Genomic DNA, 20254 nt, shown 5'->3' on the forward strand with positions numbered 1-20254 from the left:
TATATTATTAAATAATATTAATGCATTCCAGAATTTGTTTTTTATAATAATAATAAAAAAATACCATAATTACTTATTTCAAATTAAAAGTCATTTTGATGTGAACCAAATTTCATTATTGTATACGTGTGACGATCAATTAATATCAAAGACCAGATCTGATGAACAGTCAAGTTTATGGGCATGAATTTCAAATGATCAAGAAACGATTTGACTGTTCGAATTGGGTTTCTTATTTTCTAACTCTGTCTCTTTTCTCTTTTTAACGTTTCTCGAAATAAAAACTTTTTCAGACCAAAAGGTCGAATTCAGAACACTGTAGCTCAGGTCAAACATCTTAGGGCACTCTGGGCAGATTTAAAGGTACACTAAACTTTCCTCTACAACCTGACCTACTTTTCAAATCCCGACTTGTTGCGCCTTTTTATGACTAACGATAAGCGTATCGTAAGCATTTAAATAAATGATCACTTACCAAAATTAATGAAAAAGAAAGACTTTTAATTGGATAGAGGATCTCCATCGATCGGAAAATCGACCACCAACGTATCCAAAGGGCCGATTTCGAAAGCTAAAGGGACCCCGTCGGTCCCTGGTTTAAGAACTGAAGTCAATAAAAAATTGTTAGGTGGCTCTAACTCAAGTATTTATTTGTATTAATATTATATTTCAGCAAATCTGCGGACCATTTGGGGACCAAATCTGCGCTACGCTCAGAGCAGACTGAAAATTGATAAATTCATCTGAATGTCTGAAACAAACTATTATTCATATATTCTGGTTATTATTATATTTTGTTTTCGGTTTCACTAATAACTTATGAAGACTCGAAGCTCGAAGATATTTAATCATTGAATCAAATAAAGGATACGATTTATGGAGATGATTAAGTTTAGTCAATTCAAATGAAAGTCATTCCTTGTGAAGTGGACTTTTATGAAAAAACAACTCGATTCTAATCAATCAAAAGAAAATAATTTTACTGTCAATCTCAAAATGAATATTTATATAAATTTAATTGTTCATTGATTATCGAGGAGTCTTGCTCATTCAAAATAACAAATTGAAAATGGATAAAAATTGATTATATTATGTTCATTCATATTATTTTCAATTCTTGCTAAAGGTTGATTCCCACTCAAGTCGAGTTGAAAAAAATGTTGAACATCAAGTTTCTAAAAAATAAATCAAAGATTTGGATTCTCTGTTTTATTTTATGCGCTTATCAATCCATTTATTCAATCCACAATTTTATTCAATTTGATGTTCGATCCGAAATTATCTACAATTTTTCTCAGCCACTTGAAGTTCCAGATATAGATTTCTTCTTTTCAATGGTCACTGTATTCAATTTCAGTGCGTTTTATCACCGACGTCCAACTGAACTGGTTCATTGGTGTAAGATTTTATTCAACAAACCAAATGTAACGATAAACTCGGTTCAAGAATTTGATCAACATTGTTCCAATCTGAGTTTGTTGATAACTCAATCCAGTACGTGGTTACCAGCACTGTTAACAGTTGGCGATGTTGAAGAGTTGACTCAAGATCCGAGGGAACTTATTGATGAAATTTACTCTTTCAATGACATTCGAAAAAATTTGTTTGATACAAAAATATGCACGAAAAAACGTTTCCTCAATGGATACGGTCTTTTCGTTCGAATCTCTTGTCGCAATGGTTCCCTTCCATTTACAAGAGAAAACACAAGTGGTCTCGGTGGTAACAATTTCATCCTCGGTATCAAGAATCGAATCAAGTTCCCTTATACATTCCGATTCGCATCTGGTAATAGAAGCATTGGGAATCAAGGCAGTCAATATATTTTCATTGAACCACCGAAAAATAAATACTATACTGTTATCACTTACTTTACCCGACAAGTGACGACCAGTTTACCTTGGCCATACAAGACTAAATGCCTTCATTACGACAAGGATAAAACTATTACCGATTGTTTGAACAGTCATCTGCTTAACCTGTCTGACCCAGCAATATCTATCGACTCTGTTGTACCGTTTAAACATTATCCCAAAAATACTCGATTCACAAATGGCTATCTGGATTCTTCTGGTGTGTTTGTGAATCTTTTAAACAAATGCAATAAGCTGGCCGAGAATCCTGAATGTCGAGAAGTTGTTTATCGTACAAGTTTTAAAATTTATACTGATGAAGCGCCTGCTGTTGCTTCGTGTATGATGCTCGTCGATGTACCTACTGATCCAGACGTGAACTTCATTGCACATGAGAAATGGACACTGACTGAACTTTTAGTTGCTTTATATAGTGTTCTGGCAGTCTATTTTGGTGTCAATGTTTACGATAAATTGAAATCAAGATTGGAAGGTCTGAATAAATGCTTCAAGAAATCATGCAATCAGCAGCAAATTGTACCAAAAGAACGGGTTTTCATAATTGTACGTCCCAATAGGCACGTTCCTTCATACTAAAAATAATATTTCAGCATTTCTGGTTGGCTTCACTTTTGCTTTCAATTCAAAAAGTATAACTGTTACTCTTTGTTTCAATTTGTGTTTTAATAAAAAATGCCATAAATTATTTATTTACAATTGATTTTGTATTGTAGGGTGATGAACAGATTTGCATTCATTTGATCAGTTTGAATAAGATACAATGCGATAAAAAAATGATCAACTAAATTAACAAGTGGTTTACTGTTTAACAAAACCAGTGTTGATGGTGACTCGATAATTTAGGAAAGCAACTAAAATAATCAATGAGTGAACATCTTTGGGAATCAAGTCCATTCAGTATTTGTAATGGCTTTCAATTACAGATGTTTGTGCTGGCTAAATGTTGCATTGGATTGGTAGATCAATTCCTAGATCGATGCCACTCAGTGCCGATCGATCATGCTTGTTAATTGAATGGACCGCTACACCATGGAAACACAGTAAAAATATTATTCAAATGGGTAAAATTAAAGATTCTAGTTTGGCAGGTTGGGGTTTGCTGAGTGTTAGCCGTTCAGGCAATTGATACTGTTGCGTTGATTTAATCCAATTGCTTGACTTGTTCGAAAATTTTCAATGTACATTTTTTGAGTGCGAAACCAAAAAAAACAATGATTTGTACAAATGGATGATGAATGTTAACAATGGATTGTGTTGAATAGCAGGTGAAGATGGAATGAGATGAAAGAGTTGATGGTCTTTTCATGAGCATGATATACTAGATAGGAAATTGTTGACTAACAATGAGTTTTCCAATCCATTGTTCAACAATTTTAAGGTAGAGATTGATGAATTATTTCATTTGAGTCAGATTAACCACCATTTAATGAATTATCACAGGGTTTTAAGGTGCTCCAAATGATTACAGATGTTGAGAAATGTTCAGGTTGAATATTGCGTTGAAACATTTTGAAATGGTTAACCAACATTCAATTGATCAATGGATTAGGCAAGGGTAAAATTTGATATAAATCTCATTTTGAATAATTATTAATTTGGTCTCTTCTGATACAATTATAACCAGAAATACTCGTTGAATAAAAGCCTTCAGCCAATTTTATAATCCAACTTCTTAGCATTAGCAGCTAAGAAGATTAGAGCTTCTCTACTCTTTGATTAGCAGTCAACGCAGCACAACCTTACGTTCAAAATAAGCACTTGAATCACCTTTGTTTTAAGCTGAGCAACCATTATCTTATGTTTCAATTTTGATTGTTTTGGTTCAAAGATATGATTCTGATATTTCAAAATCTGATGGTCTGGAGCCACGAGCAGATTGATAACCTGAGTCAGTTGCTGGGTCAACATGGATTGTACCAATAGTCCTTGGTTCATCAGGCTCTTGAATTCGTACAGCTTTTTTCGTGTGTTTTGGTTCGCTTTCCTTCTTTTTCATTATTTCTTCCATTTGTTTACGTACTTCGTCAATTTGAGACTCTTTTTCAGCTATTTTGGCCTGTAAAGATTAAGTGAAGGTAAGTTGAAATTAATGACCATTCAAATTATTGCGCTCATTACTCATTTACCTGAAGTTCTTCATTTTCTAAGGTTAGCTTTTTCAACCTTTCTTCCTGTTCTTGAATTGTTAGTGTCTCATGGAAAGTTCCATTCATGTAGGACCCACCAAAGGAAAGATGGGAACCGCGCTTCCTAACCAGCTCAACTATTTTGGGTATAAATATCAGTGCCATGGAGATGAAACAGCAGAAGATTATAGTGAATGTTATGAAGGCGAAGTGAGCATCTACATGGTTAACTATAACAAGTGATACCGGGCCAGTAATCATACAAAGGATCTATACATAATAAAGGTTAACAAAAATGGAAGTTAAATTAGTCAAACCTTATTGGGTTAAGTATCCAACTCGTCGTATTGTCAATACTTACAACAACATTGTATATACTCATACCAACGAGTCTAGAATCATTGAGTCGCTTCAATTTAACACTTCGAGTTTCGTAGGCTAAAAAGAGGCCAAAAAGTAGAAGAAGGCCCTTATAACCGAAGAGAATGCAATACCAAACTAGATTGGCGTCACATCGTTCTAATCGCCGAACAATCTATATCGATTGATAGGAAAAGAGGTTAGTATTTATGAAAGATAATTAAGACACTAGTGACTCAAAATTTACCTTGATATTTTCATCATTTGGATCTACATCTTCTTGTTCCAGCTTTTCAGTTATCCGGATCATTGGGCTTTTGATAAACCAACTGGTCAAAATTGCGACATCAATCAAGCAGAATAAAGATATCATCAAGACTACCTGAGCATTCTCAACCTTTTGCTGTGTATTGAAAAACAAATATTATATTGAGTGTCTTCAATTTGGCGATTTCATCGGAGAGTCACTATTTACCTTTGATTTACTCGATTGCTCCAATTGAGTGGATAATCTGTATGCAAACCAGACCTTTGTGAACATGGCTCCGAAAAAGAGAGAGAAACTTATTGAAAGTAACACAGCTCGACTCTAAAAAATCAAGAATAAAAGAAAGGATTTAAAATTGGATATTTGGGTGATATACTTCATCATTAGGATTCAATTCAGCTTACATGACAGAGTTTGGTGAAATCTCTCGCATTAATCTTTTGACTGTCCAGGCCAAAAAGTATCACTGAGGATAAACAGCCGATACATCCTACCAACATTATATAATTGGATAATGGTTGTGACATTTGGATGTATCTAGAAATGTTTAAAATATTTAGAGTCGAAAAATTCAAGATACGCTGTTAGTCTGAACACTTACCGAAATTTTCTAAATTTGAAATTAAAGCAGATAAGTCCGATTGACCAGATAATTCCTATGGCGGCTATTGCGTTGAGGGTTACAAAAAAGGAGAGTGAAACTGTTTTCAGTTGTTCAACAATTACTGTTCGATCTTTTGGTGGTGATCCAGTTTCAAGCCATTGAGGTGCACTCGCCCAACTTAAATTATCATCTTGAGTATCATAATAGCCCAGCAAATTGTAATTACCATTGACCATTTGTTCAATTTGAGTTAAAGCTATACGATCACCTGAAATTTGAATGGAACAAATCGATTATTTCTTTTGGATAATCTGTACAATTATTCAATGCAATTTTACCTTCATCAGTGAATTTGACTTCACCCGATACTCCTAGAAAAAAAGTGTCTCGCAATGAATTTTGAATCTCTTGGCTAATCAATTTATTTTCATAATTGAAGCTTTCGATGGCGATCCCGCGTTTCTTAAGTTTGTGCATAGTCGCATTTAAAGCTAAGGCCACGGCCCAAATTGCATCGTAGGCTAACGGAGCTTCTTGGTAACCTGATCACCATTCAAAGTAAGATTAACATGAAATACAGTTAGACCATTTAAAAATATCCAAAGTCAAAATGATAAAACCCATCAATGAAAATAAACCCTTGCAATAAAGATAATGGAAAGTTACCTTCAGGTCTTACAGAAGTTCCTAAATTTTGGTTCAAACGTTGATGATATTTATCCAGCCATTGTTGGGCAGTTATACCAGCAACTGTTTGTTTATTGTCTCGATTCAAAATAATGGCTTCTGTCGTAAAATGGCCCTGGACCACTTTGAGCATCTCTTCTTTGGTACAATTGAGTCCTTTCACTGGTAAATACCAGTTATCTTCATACCAACCAAGAAGAAACCAAACATATTGTTTTCCGTAAAGATTTTGTTTATATGCTTCACACATGACTTTACGTGCTTCACCACCGTAAAATATGCCTACAATTATTCGTGCGTCTTGTCGAGCCAAGCTTTTGACGGCATCCGATGGATCAGAAAGGAATGTTACTCGAGTCAAAACTTCAATTCCAGCCTTTTTACATTGATACTCCAAATCTTTGGCAGTCTAAATTCGGGTTAAAAGATAAAGTGAAATAAAAGATTACTTTAGGATTTAATAATGTATCATGCAAATGCACCCCTGAAATGAAGGTTATGATATCTTACGGTGACAAAAACTTCTTCAGCTTCGAGAATTATTGCAATCCTTTGCCACTTGAATTCCTTGAAAAGCTTAACTCGAGTTGGATTGTGTATAGTTGCAGATGGATGTGTGCGGAAGAAGGTTGGGAAGCGACTTCGATTAGATAAAGCTGGAGATGAGGATCCATAACCAAAGACTACGAGATTGTACATTTTAGCTGTTTCAGCAATTGTTGAGCATACAATTGAACAACCACCCAGTATCATTATTTTAGTTGGTGGCTCATAGACGAGTTCATAAAGTAAAGCAGAGGCTAAACCAGAATCACACTGAATAAATGAAAAGAGACTGTAAACTGACTTGCATTCAACCTTTCATGTTACTCTTATTTCACTTACCTTACTATCGTTTGGAGTAAGGGAAAGATAATAACCCGGGAGTAAATCCGGTCTACTATTTACATCTTCCAGTGCCATTTCCACTGCTGGTTGACAACCTTGGCCTCCGAGCCAACCTCCAGTCCCAGTCATTGGAAATAAACCTCCAATATGAAGCTTGGTTAATGGCATTTCTGTTGTTGTTTCCAGAGATGTCGAGGAAGATTGATTAAATACAAATGGTTTGGGAAGCGCTTGAGTCGGTATTCTGGATGGTATGAAACACAAGGTTGGACCAACCATTTCAACAATTATTAAACCTAAAATATGAGTTATCACAATTGAAAACATTATGAATTGAACAAAAACAAGTAACAAAAAAAACAACCAGTCTACATCAAACCAGGAATCTAGTGGAGTTGAAATTTCATTGAACTCCCTGTTGAAAAAAATATCAAAACTACGCAAGACTTATGCAATTCTCTCTCTTTCTCTTCGATTCATTCTCTTTCTTTTTTCCAATGCTTTATCAAAGGATTTCCTCTTATCACTGAACCTGGATATTTCCTAAAATTTTTGCTGAAATGCTCTGTTAAGGTGAATTTCCAGGCTTGAACTATCTAAGAAAGAAATCCTTTTTTCTTTGACTCTTGACTTGTTCAAATGAGCATCAAGAGATTAAGTTAAAATGGCCACTTCAATTGTAGTTAATGTTTGGGAGATAATTCGAATCACTTGATTCTAACTGTAAGTCCGGAAACCCAGACTAAACATTTTTTTCAGCTCAAAAATGTTTTACTTTTTGTCACTTCAATTAATGAAGTAACTGACGGATGATCAATGAAATAATGATTGACTATTTTACTTGCAGAAAATAGATTGAATCAAGTTTAAGTAAGCCTAATAAGTTTGCCATTAATGAAATCATCTAAAAAATCATCAAAATCATTTATATAATATAGCGTCAGAAAAAAACAGCTGATGATTAATGAAGATTTCTCGAAGCGTAGCGAAGATGATTTTTGTTTGTTTCAACTGAAGATGATTAAAAATTTAATTTGCAGTATTAAATAGCAACATTCATCAATAACGGGTTTTGCTCACTTAAACACAAATTTTGTTTCATTACAGTCTATCAATAATTGCTCAAATTTCATCCGAGCATCGAGTTGTCAGTTGGATTACGGTTATATTGTTGTGTGCCACAATTGAACAAGTTGGACTCTTTCAAATTAATATGTTGAATCAAATTAGTTGATTAATATGAAAGCAACCGTCATTTTGGGCTCAGTGGAAATTTGTATTGTGATTATTCTGATTGTTTCAATTTTTGGTTCATCTGGAAGGCGTCCTGGAAGGATTCAATATCATAGACATGTGAGTTGATTATTTCCAATTTTATTGATAAGGTTGATTCTACCTCTTGTTTTATTGTTGTTTCAGGGTTATAATGGCGGAGATAGTTATGAATTCGGTTTCATTTCCTTTTCTAAAGTTAATCCACAAAGTCGCCATGAAGAAAGAGATGAATCTGGACATGTTAGAGGATATTATTCGTATAAAGATCCTTATGGGTTGATAAAATATGTTCAATATATGGCTTCGCCTGAAACAGGTTTCAGAATCACTAGAAGCTGTTTATTTGATCCAAACACAGGTAATTTGGTGCATCAAGTTAACAATCGAGTGACTAGGTTGAAACGTAAAAGGAAAGGGCCAGTCTGAGACAATTTGAATCATTTTTTAACTAGTTAGCTATCATTTCTCGATTAAGTACAAGTTGATGGAATGGTGATGGGCAAATATAATCATTTGTATCGACATTCAATGGAAAGCTTTTCGAATTTTCCTTGTAAAATAAGATTATGGTCATGATATTCATGATTTGAACATTTCTGCAAATAATTGAAAGCTGCACTGCTAAAGGTTTGTGTACTTTGTTTTATTTATAACTTGAATTGAACAGTTTTGTTTTTTATTGTGATGCTGTAATTTTGAAAACAATAAATTGATCATGAAGTTTTTCTGCTCCATTACTGTTAACTAATTGTTGGTCAATGAGCTTCAATCATGTCACAATAATAAGAGCACACTGCGGGTCAGTATTTTTTTATCATATGTAGTGAATAATCACAAGAGGAGTTACCACAGAAAGTGAAGAAAAGCGGAAATTGTATAGAGTTTGATATAACCATCAAATCAAGTAATTAAATCCTTTGCTTTTCGGTCAAGATCCAGTCCTAATATCCAGTCAACTCAGCGAAAGTTTGATCCATTTCATCACTGATAGCTTTGTATTTCTCCTTTTCATGGGCCCATTCATCTGAAAAGCCAAATAAATTTAAAATATTAGTAAACTCCTTAAACAATAGTATTGAAGTTTCGAAGCGATCAAAAGTAAACCAACCTTCAAGCCTATCTACATCCTTTTGTAATTTCATGACTGTTCGTTCGGCAAATTCAGCTCGAGCCTCAGCCTGAAAATGAAACGGTAAAGACAAAATTACTTGACTGTAAAGAGAAATGTTGTTTGGAATAAAAATACTCACCTCTTTGAGTTGAGCACTGATTATCCTGATTTGCTGTTCAAAAGCATCTTCTCTTTGCATTGCCTGTGTAAAAAAACAGAAAAAATGTAAAAATAAATAATTAAATAGCTATCCTTATTTAGCTATCAAGCAAATTGGCTCAACTTATTTCTTATTACATTACAATGTAGTGGATGGTTAAAGTTGCCATATTTTTAAAAATTGTCGACTTACCTTTTCTTCACTGACTTCCAATGATTTGACATTGTTCCCCACAACTTTAAGCTCCTCTTCCAACTCTAATATTTTACTGTAAATTGAAAATCAAGCACAAAATCAATAAAATTAATTAAATTAAAAGAAAATAAATAAACGTTAAACCTTTGTTGTTGTAAATTGAAGTACTCACAGTTCACCAGTTTGAGCTCTCTCTTCAGCTCTCTCCAAATCATCTTCAACTTGAGCTAATTTACGAGCAACCTTTTAAAAACAATAGGCATCAATTTGAAAAAATCCGTTATTATTCCGTTCTTAAGTAGCATATGTAATTGTTAGACAAATTAATATTTAAAATTATTTTTATATTTAAAATCAATAGTTTCAATATTATTTTCAAGTGACAAGCTAATATTTTTTGTGTTCCTTCCTCTACGATGAAAAGCACTCGCAGGATTGGGATCAAGCCATGAAAAGGTGAGAATAGTTGAAGCTACTCTAAGCGCAGCTACTGCGTTACTAATCTAAATCTCTAATGAATCATTGATATTTACATTTTTTTTTCGTCGATAGAACCAATTGACTGTTGAACATGATAATGGTTTAACCCTTTTCAACCCACTCGCTCTGAATATTTAGCAGAAACCTGAAAATGTCAATTGTTGAAAGACACAGGCAAAGTATCACATTAGAAGCTATCAATTCATTTTCATAATTGTGGCTTTGGAAAAGAAAGCTAAAAATTGGATAACTTTTATTCAACCAACACTCATCCAGTATAATCATTGCGATTCTCGGTTCATCTGAGCTAAATTAGTATGTAGTGTTAATGTTGACATGGATGATTGATTCTCTCCTTTTCCATTCGTTTCTTGGTCTCCCTGATAAAAATTGAACTGTTTCCAAGAAATCTGTTTATGCTGAAAATTTAACTGTTATCTTGCTGATTTTTATTCCTTGGAATATTCCTGATTACTCTCTTTGGAAATCAACTCACTAAGTCAATGGTGTTATTATTGGCCTAGAAAAAGTTGCCTCTTTCAATGGTATTTTTGGTGATTTTTACGTTTCAACAAATCCCTTTCTTATGCTTTTTTCCTTCTCTACAGACTCTATAGATCTCCAAAGCCATTCAGGATTCAGGAAAATCAAAGGCTTGACGGTCAAAGATACACTTTTTGAAAGATGACCTCTGGCTTAATCCAATCATTTTGTCAACCTGGATACACTTAAAGATAAGACAAAGTAAATACCTCATCATATTTACGATCAGCATCTTCAGCTGCATTCCTTGCTTCCTTCAATTGAGCCTCCAATTGTCTCATACGATCATTATCCGTTGCACTACGATGTTCCAACATTTTTCTTATTCTATTTTCAGTGGACAGATAAAGTGATAGACAAATGAATAGGATCAAATAATTGGCTCAATAACAGTTAGATTTATGGTTTGCCAGCTAAAAGCTAACCTTTCACTTTCATCGGCAGCAGCTGAAGCTTGTTCCATCTTGACGATAGCAACTTTGGTTTTCTCCTCGGATCTTTCCAAATCTTCCACTAATTGTTGAACTTTTTTGTTAAGAGCATTCATTTCAGCCTCAGCCTGAGAAAGAATTAATGATATTTTGATTAGAATTTATTTTTCTTTTTAGCTTTTCAATGTTTTCTTGAAAACACTTAGATACAGTTGAATAAGTTGATGAAAAATTGCTTCTGTAACTTGGCTCGAAAATCTTAACCGTTTAATACCAATTTAGTTAACCTGCTATTATTTAATCAGCTATTTAAGTGTTTTCACTCTCTTGTCATGATAACATCGATCATTGTTGACATTGATTTGATGTATCTTGTAGTTTACATTACAATCACCGTAAACAACAAACCCCTTAATCAACTATGTAAATACGATTTTCTTTGCTTACTTAACTTTTAATTCATCACTTTGATTTTAAATCAACATTTTCCTCTGTATCTAGTTTATTTTCATGAGATATTTTTGATTTTTTGAGAAATTTTTGAGACTCACATTAGCAAAAGCCTTTTCCTTTTCATCCAATTGTTCATTGACTCTTTCCAATTCCTGTTGAGATTCTGTCAATTCATTTTCAATTTGTTCCAACTTCTTCTGGAGATTCATTACTTCTTCATTTGCCTGTATAAGGAATGTTCAAAGATTAATCCGATTTCATTGGAATTTTTAACTTATCACAATTAGGAATCATTGATAAATGGTCAAAAAACAATGGAGGAGCAACATTATCACAATGGATTCACTTGGATGGATGGTAAATTACATCGACCCCAGGATTAATGTTACCGAATAAACTTCCATGGGATTCACCAAGGCAATGATCCAAAGATTGATTATCTGATAATGGTCTTATCAATCTTACCTTGTCAACCCGAAGATTAGCATCACGAAGCTGGTTTTCGGCAGCTTCAGCCCGGTCCATTGCATTGTCCTTTTCAATTTTAAGGGCTTGCATTTTCTTCTTAATGGCATCCATTTTGATTTCTTATTGGTACTTTGCAACGGTCAAATCAAACTGGAAACTGGTGAAATGTATAACAAGACACAAAACAAAAAAAATAATCTCACAATATTTCACCCAAAATATTTGAGTGGAAACAATTTTATGGAAGAAAGTGAAAAAAGTGACAATCAAAGATTTAAAGCAAGGCGTTTAAGGTAAGGCTCAATAACTGAAGAGCGAAATGTTTTTTTCTCACTTTTTTCAGATTCTTCAGCCAAAAAATTTACTATTTGGTTGACACCGATGGTTTTAAAAGTAATAGGCAAAGAGTACAGGCGCTAGCAGACAACATGAGATGAAGAGAAGAGAAGAGAGAAATAGAAAGAAAAGAAAGAGAAAAAGTCATAGATTACATGCGAGTATTTCGTTCGCTAAAAGTGACTTCTCTTTCTATTCCCTGTTTCTCTCTTGTCTTACTCTTCTTACATTTCTTCATCTCTCTCTCCTCCTACTATTTACAAGCCTGATCTTCATCTTCTCACCTATCTTTCTCTTCTTATTTTCTTAGGTTTATTGGATAAATCGAGCGACTCGCCATTATCCTAATCATAAACATCATCATCATTCTCATCACCACCATCATGCAACTCTCAAGGCTTGGTTAACTTTTTCCTCCAAGAGGCGTGTTGATTGAATGATTTTTTTTCCTCACAACTCGAACCATATAAGTTTAAGAGTCGAAGATGAACATAAACTTGTTCATAGATACCAATAGATACCAAAAAATCTAAAAGTGGTTCTTCTAGTTACTCTCCCTTTGAACTCAATTGATTTCAATCTGCCTCTCGTCCAACCTCTTACCGTCTGTTATCTCTGTGGAAAAGGCAAAACTCATCAATCAGGAGTTTCAATTTTCACTTGGAAAATCAGTATTTTTTGGGCGAATATTGGAAATATTCCTTTGAAATTGCTTCCTTCTTACTAATCTACAAAGGATTCCTGGTGCACCAACTTTACCTGAACCAGATTCCACATTGTTTACTGTAAACAATGAGATACAAGCTTTTGTAATTTTTGTAATTACTTTGATATCATTACATCATTACATCATTACATCTTTACATCTTTACTGTCTTGTACATGTAATAGTGAAAACTGCATCAAATGGAAGCAAGTTGGTTAATTTTGGAAGCTAAATTTAGATCGAGGAAAGGCGCAAAATTTTCTTACCCAACACCATCAATTGTGAAGGAAAGGCAAAATCACAGGAAATATGGATCTCACAATGTTTAAATAACATTTTCCGCTATTTTTGGTCCTCAAATGATCTTTTTTTCACCTTATTAAATTTACCGAGTTCACATATTGTACAGTTTAAAGAGACGACCTTTAATTTAGTTTTTTTTTATGGTTAAAGAATGGTAGACATTGTTAATTTTGATAGTTTGTATTTTTTCGCCTTCAATCCTCGCGATTTATAATCAAAGAGACCTTTAGTCTCATCAGTTACTAATTACATAATCCATGTGTTTTCATTGTTGGTGAATGAGTTTACGTTTTTACACTCACTGAACAGTTTGTCAATGCAAAATCAAGTGAATTGCCAAAAATTTATCCAGACTTCTATATCTTTCAAATAATCTGTAATTTGATCGCTGTCGATGTGATTGTTAACAATTGAATGATATTGACAAAATACAGATTGTTAACTGATTAGCTGGATTATTTTGACATGTTAATTCCCAGCCAATTTACTTGATGTATTATGATTTTCAGTTAACCCATTGTTATTATTATACAATTTGCAACCTACAGTCTAACCGTCAAGTTAAATTTAAATCTTTAAATCAATCTAACAATTTGAAAATTGCGAACTTTTTGATCAACATAAAATTGTCTCTTTAGAGAGCTACAGATTTTGTTATAGTGAACTATTGATATTTATAAATATCATAATTTGATTGCTATTGATCGTATAGACTAGTTGAATTATGATTAAATCGATGCAAAAATCGGGCTCAAATGTCACTGGTTCACCCAGTCAATTCACATGAATATCAGTCAGTTTTTTCAGTCGTTGTTTAATTGTTTCCATTTTTGTAAGGAAACATCTCGATTCTAATCAATCAAAACTTTTATTGTTAATCTTAAAATGGATAATGTCCATTGTTGAAATGAATAGATAACAAATGTCCATTTATTATCGAGAAATCTTGCCTATTCAAAATAACAAATTGAAAATGCATAAAAATTGATTATATTATGTTCATATTTCAATTTTTGGAAAAAGGTTTATTCACAATCAAGTCAAGTCGAGAAAAATGAAGTTCAAGTTTCTAAAAGGTAGACCAAAAATTTGGATTTGCTGTTTTATTTTATGCGCTCTTCAATCGTATGATTTAATTAAAAATTTTATTGAATTTGATGTTCGATCCGAAATTATTTACAATTTTTCTGAGCCAATTGAAGTTCCAGATATGGATTTCTTCTTTCCAATAGTTACTTTATTGAATTTCAGTGCGTTTTATCACCGGCGTCCAACTGAACTGGTTTATTGGTGTAAGACTTTATTCAACAAACCAAATGTAACGATAAACTCGGTTCAAGAATTTGATCAGCATTGTTCCAATCTGAGTTTGTTGATAACTCAATCCAGTACATGGTTACCAGCACTGTTAACAGTTGGCGATGTTGAAGAGTTGACTCAAGATCCAAGAGAAGTAATTGATGGAATCACCAACATGGAAGGCACTCCATATGAAATGTTTAGTAGAAAAATTTGCACAAAAAAACGTTTTCTTTGTGGATTTGGCGTTTTCGTTCGAATCTCTTGTCGCAATGGTTCCCTTCCATTAACAAGCGAAAAAGGTGGTCTTGGTGGAAATAATTATATCCTCACTATTCAGCATCGGATTGATCAAACTTTTGGATTTCGATTTGCATCTCATAAGAGGAACATAAAAAGTAAAGCGAGTGAATATTTGTTTATTGAGCCGTCTAAAGATCATTTTTATTCTGTTTTTGCTTACTTCAATCGACAAGTCACAACCAGCTTACCTTGGCCATACAAAACTAAATGCATTAATTACAATAAGGATAAAACTATGGCCGAATGTTTGAACAGTCATCTTCTTAATCTGTCTAAGCCAACAATCTCTCTTGACTCTGTTATACCGTTTAAATATTATCCCAGAAATACTCGATTCACAAATGGATTTTTGGAGTCTTCTGGTCTGTTCATGGAATTTTTAGGCCAATGCACCAAGCTTGTTGAGAAACCTGAATGTCGTGAAGTTGCTTATCATACAAATGCTAAAATTTACGTTGATTCAGCGCCTGCTGCTGGTTCAAGTACGATGAGTACGATGATAGTCGATAAACCAATTGATCCTGATTTGCATGTTATAGCACATGAAAAATGGACATTCGTTGAATTTTTAGTTTCTTTGTATAGTATTCTGGCAATATACTTTGGTGTTAATGTTTTCTTTAAACTGAAACAAAGATTGACAACTCTGAATAAATGCTTCGACAAATCACACAATGATCAGAAAAATGGTCCAAAGAAACGAGCTTTTATAATTGTTGATCCCAATAGAACTTTTCCCTTATATTATTAGAGAATTGGAAAGACACATTATTATTATTACAAGTGAGTAAACTGTTTTCATCCAATATTTTAAGTAATAACAGCAAAAAAGTCATTTTCAAAGGCACAAATAAAAAACTCTTAAGCACAACCTTTGCTAATTTCAGTATACAGCTGGAGTTTCATGATGAAAAGAGTGGTTTTCCTGAAAATAATGAAGTTAGCCGGTTACCTAAGTATTTACATACCATTTCAATTATGCTTTCACTTTAAACAATCAATAGATCTGTAAACTTCACAAATTAATTGACTCTAATCATAGATATAAGAAATTTGTAAACAGACTTGAATTTATCAAATAAAATCATCGATATATCGAAAACATGTTTTGTTTACGTTTAGCTTGGCAAAAATTGTTTTTGTGTTTCACTTTCGTCTCTGATAAACATGTTTTCAATGATTTAGAGATAATTTGTCTGGAATCGAAAACACGGAATGAAATAAAAGTTAAAAATATAAAATTTGAGTTTTTAATACTTCTCAGAAATAAACAAAAAATAATTGACTAAAAACCTCGACTTTTTTGAGCCGCCACAAATTCTGGATAATCAATAAAACCATCCATATTACGGTCATCAATTTGTAAAATAGGATCAATCATGTTGGACAATTCAGCATCCGTAAAAATTTTTGTTGTACCACCGGGTGGTGCATTTTGGCCAAGATGTTTGTGTTCCTCAACTATGGAAGAGATTAAAGAATTAATTAGTTGTATTTACATTTCAATGAGTTTGAATAAAAGATATTTCAGATATAAAATAGCAGTAGACATTAACTTTTGTATAAAAAAAGTCAAGTTGTTTCGCTGCAGATGAAACTTACCATGCCAATGAATCAGAGATTTAATCAATTCACTGCCATCCAGCTTGTTGTTGTTATCACTGTCATGCATTTTGAAATAATGAAATTGCAATTCCTCCTCAGACATTTTACCTAAATCTGGATCACCAATGATTCCTCCTAAATGTTCTTTGATGTGTTCACGGTCTTGTATTCTAGCTTTATCGTGCAATAAATTTTGACCTGGTTGTGCTGGTTGACCATAATGCTGAGGTTGTGCTGGTGGCTGACCGGGTTGACCATATGGAACGGCTTGTTGTGCGTGTTGATGGGAAGCTCCTTGGTATTGGGTGAAGACGGGTGTCATAAATAATTGGAAAACACTTAATATAAGACACCCGGAGGCAGTAAAGTCGCTTTGAAACATCTTCAAGTGTATGTGAAACTTAAGTGTAAATAAACCTGTAGACAAACGAATCAAGAGTGACAAGAATGAAATATCGAATTAAAGGCAATGAATTACGGCGTTATTTGAACAAAATTAATGTAAATTAAGATTAAAATTTACTCACCTTCAAATATATCAGCTGTTAATTTTGGTTAATTTAACAGTTGAAAACATGAATCACAGAATATTTAACTCATGATTGCGTGGCTTAAATTTTTACCGATGACATTCACTGCCATCTATGTTCTCTCAGTAGACTTAAATCAAAGTTTTTGGTTGGACAATTAAAATAAAGTGACTTCTGGTTTGTAATTACATTGACTTTCAGGTTTCAAAAATTAGAATTGATTTTCAATCAGCTTTAAGAAGCGATTCCGAGATATTTAATGTTCAAATTCAAGTTACAATGATTGATGTACTTTGCATGAAACATATGTCAAAATTACGCTTTCAAGTTATTGAAAAAACTAACAATTTGTGAGTTGATATTGAATATAATTGAATTAATCAACCTAACCCTAAGCATACAAACAAAGAAAATGCTAGTCAACAGTTCCTTTATAAAGATTTATGCACAAAATTAAAGTTACTTTCATTTCTACCTTAAAGTTGAACTTTCTGTGTGACAATTATTCACTCCACCAATTAAATAAAACCATTCCAATATAATTTTCCACATAATTTCCCGTGTGATGTAAGAAGTAAGAATTTCATTTAATAGATTCTGATAACTATTGTAATGATTTCAATCATTTGATAACTAACTTTCAATCCATTCATATTAGATTCAAAAATAGTAAACAAAACCTTCAAGAATTAAAACTGTAGATATATCGAAATGATATCTCGATATCGATATTTGTTTGTTTACGTTTAGTTTAGCTTAAATTCAATTTTTGCTAAATGTCAATCTTGTATTCATCTTGAAATTAATTTGACTGTAGCTCAATTTAATTTCATTCCATTATTTACGATATAGTTTTTTCATTAAGTAGACTTGATTTGTTTTGCAACTTGATCTATTATATCATAATGTGAGTACTTTCATTTTTGTCATTTGTATCTTTAATTTTACTTGTACATATGCATTTGTTGTTGCAGTGGTTTAATTTCAAACAAATCTTTCTGAATGTATTTAATTTTTAATTCCATATTTCATCATGTCTTATTTTATTTGCAGAACTATTCTATCTCCACGATTGCTCCAACGCTGCTAGAAAATCATGATTTCACTGAGTGAACTTATAGCAGCTGATCCTAGTCTTAAGCCGGCTAATCAATACGAATTGGAAGTTATTCAAATGATATCCGCTGATCAAAAAATGTTTCGTTTGTACAAAGATCCTAAGCTATTCGATAAAATTAAAAAGGTTGTTCCTCTAACTGAATTGACTAACAAATGTGCCCAAAGGCTGTTGCAACTTAAAGCTCAGTCAGGAAATTCCGTGGATGGGAACAGTCAACAGCAATTAGAAAGTCGTGATGTTTTTTTTCTCCTTCTGTTAGAATGGTTTAAAAAGGAATTTTTCACTTGGTTCGATTGTGCATATTGTAAAGAGTGTCAAAAACAAATGAAACTATTCGGTCGAAGTCCTCCAACTCAAGAAGAGACACTTTGGGATGCCGCTAATGTTGAAATTTATCGGTGTGACAGTTGCTTAGCCATTGAAAGATTTCCCCGTTATAACCACCCAATGAAGTTATTAGAGACCCGTAAAGGTAAGCATGCCATAACTATTTAACGAAAATAGCATGATTAATTTTCCTATTCCTTACATTTAAACATTAGGTCGATGTGGAGAATGGCGAAACTGTTTCTCAGCAATTTGTGTCGCTTTTAATTATGAAATACGTTTGGTACATGACTTTCAAGACCATGTTTGGAATGAAGTGTACTTTGAATCACAGAAAAGATGGATTCATTGTGACTGTTGTGAGAATGCCTTCGATACTCCATTGATGTATGAAGCTGGATGGGGAAAGAAATTTGTTTATTGTATTGGTACCTCTGAATTTGAAAGTCAGGATATTACTATGAGATACATTCATGACTATCACGAACTGATAGAAAGAAGAAAAGGTCGATGTCGTCCAGACTGGCTTAATCGTTATCTTCTTTACGTTTCATTTCGCCTTCAACGTAACTGTGATCCAACTCTAAAATCCAAATTTCTTGACCGTCGTTTAGCAGAAATTTCTTCCCTCGTATTTATCCCTGGAATCGAGAAACAAGTGAAAGAAAGTGAAAAGCAAGGGCGCTCTTCTGGATCCATTGATTGGCGCGTTGCTCGTGGTGAATGTTCATCTACTCAAACCAAGATAAAGAATTTTATCATTAAATTTAATGACAATACAAAGGATGGAAAATATCGTTTTACTTACCATTCTGTTTCTGATAAATATTTTATCAATGATTTTCAGTTAAATGGCTGGGAAAGCGCAGTTTTTAATTTTGATAATATATTTAAAAAGGTTGAAAAGGACTGGAACATGATTTACCTTTCTCGCCAAGAAAATAGTGATTGCTCCAAAAAAGGAACTTTAACCTACAAATTTGATGTTCGATTCAACTGGACAGCAATGATAATTAAAATAAACACAAAAGTTTACGATACTGGCCGAGTATCTATTTTATTAACAAGTGAACCTGAATTTTTAAACAAAGAAATAGATCCAGATAGTGTTAATGGATTGAAAAAATCTTGTCTAAAAAAAGATGTTGACTACATAATAATGACCATGACTTTATCAGGTGGCTCTGGAAACATTGGATGGCAGCAAGCTCAACTGTTCCGTCAATCAACTTTGGCTGCTGCAACCGATTATTCATTAGATGTAATTTTCACCAAAGATGAAGAAGCTACCTAGCCTTGGAACAATTCAATTTAATTTGAAATACAATTTTTAAAGATATTTTTCAAGATATTACAATCATCAGACTCTCCGAATATTTCTCGAACAAAATTATTGACTTTTTTATGTGTATTTTATCCCAGAAATTTAATTTAAATCAATGTTATTGGATGTCTGAACAAGTCAACTTGAATTTATAAATAAAATTTGGTTTGTGATGAACGTTTTTTTAAAAAACAGATCAAGACTTTACAAAAATTTCACTCGCAATTTAAAAGCTTTTAACAAAATCTCTATTTGATACTAAATTTCATTCAACGTTTAAGTTATCTACTTAGCGATTAAATTAAATTACCAAATGCTGTAGTCTTGAATTATTTAGATGAAAGCTAAAAGCCTAAGATAAATGGAAACAGAAAATCTAGAAAACTTCTCAAGCAAATCCGATCAATAGTAGTTAGAAACATCTCATGATATGAATTGCTTCCCTCTACAATGGTAATGATAAAAACGCTCAAGTTTG

The 20254-nt window shown here is 33.0% G+C and overlaps 5 protein-coding genes and 1 long non-coding RNA gene across 9 annotated transcripts; 3 read left to right on the forward strand and 3 right to left on the reverse strand.

Annotated features, from left to right (window-relative positions):
- Positions 1 to 2516: 2516 nt before the first annotated feature.
- On the reverse strand, positions 2517 to 7134 carry LOC107363162 (gamma-aminobutyric acid type B receptor subunit 1-like). The gene is made up of 11 exons (XM_015930342.3): positions 6805 to 7134; positions 6430 to 6735; positions 5899 to 6328; positions 5571 to 5774; positions 5230 to 5500; positions 5033 to 5165; positions 4836 to 4949; positions 4608 to 4763; positions 4362 to 4535; positions 4001 to 4270; positions 2517 to 3930 (listed from the first exon to the last, which is right to left on the reverse strand). The coding sequence occupies exons 1-11, from the start codon at positions 7132 to 7134 to the stop codon at positions 3697 to 3699; spliced, it is 2622 nt and encodes an 873-aa protein (XP_015785828.1). The 3' UTR covers positions 2517 to 3696.
- LOC107363164 (uncharacterized) lies at positions 6932 to 8826 on the forward strand. 3 transcript variants are annotated; one of them, XM_089268541.1, is made up of 3 exons: positions 6932 to 7072; positions 7915 to 8160; positions 8227 to 8826. In XM_089268541.1, exons 2-3 carry the CDS (start codon positions 8047 to 8049, stop codon positions 8506 to 8508), a joined length of 396 nt encoding a protein of 131 aa, XP_089124667.1. In that variant the 5' UTR covers positions 6932 to 7072; positions 7915 to 8046; the 3' UTR covers positions 8509 to 8826. The 3 variants fall into 3 exon arrangements, with proteins under 3 accessions (XP_089124667.1, XP_015785830.1, XP_089124668.1); XM_015930344.3 differs by lacking the exon at positions 6932 to 7072 and adding an exon at positions 7184 to 7530; XM_089268542.1 differs by lacking the exon at positions 6932 to 7072 and adding an exon at positions 7184 to 7380.
- Positions 8705 to 12303, reverse strand: LOC107363163 (uncharacterized). The gene is made up of 9 exons (XM_015930343.3): positions 11921 to 12303; positions 11554 to 11679; positions 10997 to 11130; positions 10781 to 10898; positions 9721 to 9791; positions 9546 to 9621; positions 9333 to 9395; positions 9191 to 9260; positions 8705 to 9106 (listed from the first exon to the last, which is right to left on the reverse strand). The coding sequence occupies exons 1-9, from the start codon at positions 12032 to 12034 to the stop codon at positions 9024 to 9026; spliced, it is 855 nt and encodes a 284-aa protein (XP_015785829.1). The 5' UTR covers positions 12035 to 12303; the 3' UTR covers positions 8705 to 9023.
- Positions 9787 to 13436, forward strand: LOC107363166 (uncharacterized). Of its 2 annotated transcripts, none has more exons than XR_001568822.3 (5): positions 9787 to 10004; positions 10101 to 10573; positions 10637 to 10772; positions 11743 to 12216; positions 12570 to 13436. It is a non-coding gene; the product is annotated as an uncharacterized LOC107363166 (long non-coding RNA). The 2 variants fall into 2 exon arrangements; XR_003082360.2 differs by having other exon boundaries at positions 9834 to 10004; positions 10909 to 12216.
- A 2661-nt stretch (positions 13437 to 16097) lies between these two features.
- On the reverse strand, positions 16098 to 17054 carry LOC107363244 (multiple coagulation factor deficiency protein 2 homolog). The gene is made up of 3 exons (XM_015930439.3): positions 17003 to 17054; positions 16473 to 16892; positions 16098 to 16331 (listed from the first exon to the last, which is right to left on the reverse strand). Exons 2-3 carry the CDS (start codon positions 16855 to 16857, stop codon positions 16156 to 16158), a joined length of 561 nt encoding a protein of 186 aa, XP_015785925.1. The 5' UTR covers positions 16858 to 16892; positions 17003 to 17054; the 3' UTR covers positions 16098 to 16155.
- A 692-nt stretch (positions 17055 to 17746) lies between these two features.
- Pngl (N-glycanase Pngl) lies at positions 17747 to 20090 on the forward strand. Its single transcript, XM_015930437.3, has 3 exons — positions 17747 to 17912; positions 18059 to 18597; positions 18668 to 20090. The coding sequence occupies exons 2-3, from the start codon at positions 18102 to 18104 to the stop codon at positions 19744 to 19746; spliced, it is 1575 nt and encodes a 524-aa protein (XP_015785923.1). The 5' UTR covers positions 17747 to 17912; positions 18059 to 18101; the 3' UTR covers positions 19747 to 20090.
- The last annotated feature ends 164 nt before the right edge of the window (positions 20091 to 20254 follow it).

Source organism: Tetranychus urticae, chromosome 3 (genome assembly GCF_039701765.1).
Source record: "Tetranychus urticae isolate SD_2017Ah chromosome 3, NJAU_TeUrti_SD_1.0, whole genome shotgun sequence".
Classification (NCBI taxonomy): domain Eukaryota; kingdom Metazoa; phylum Arthropoda; class Arachnida; order Trombidiformes; family Tetranychidae; genus Tetranychus; species Tetranychus urticae.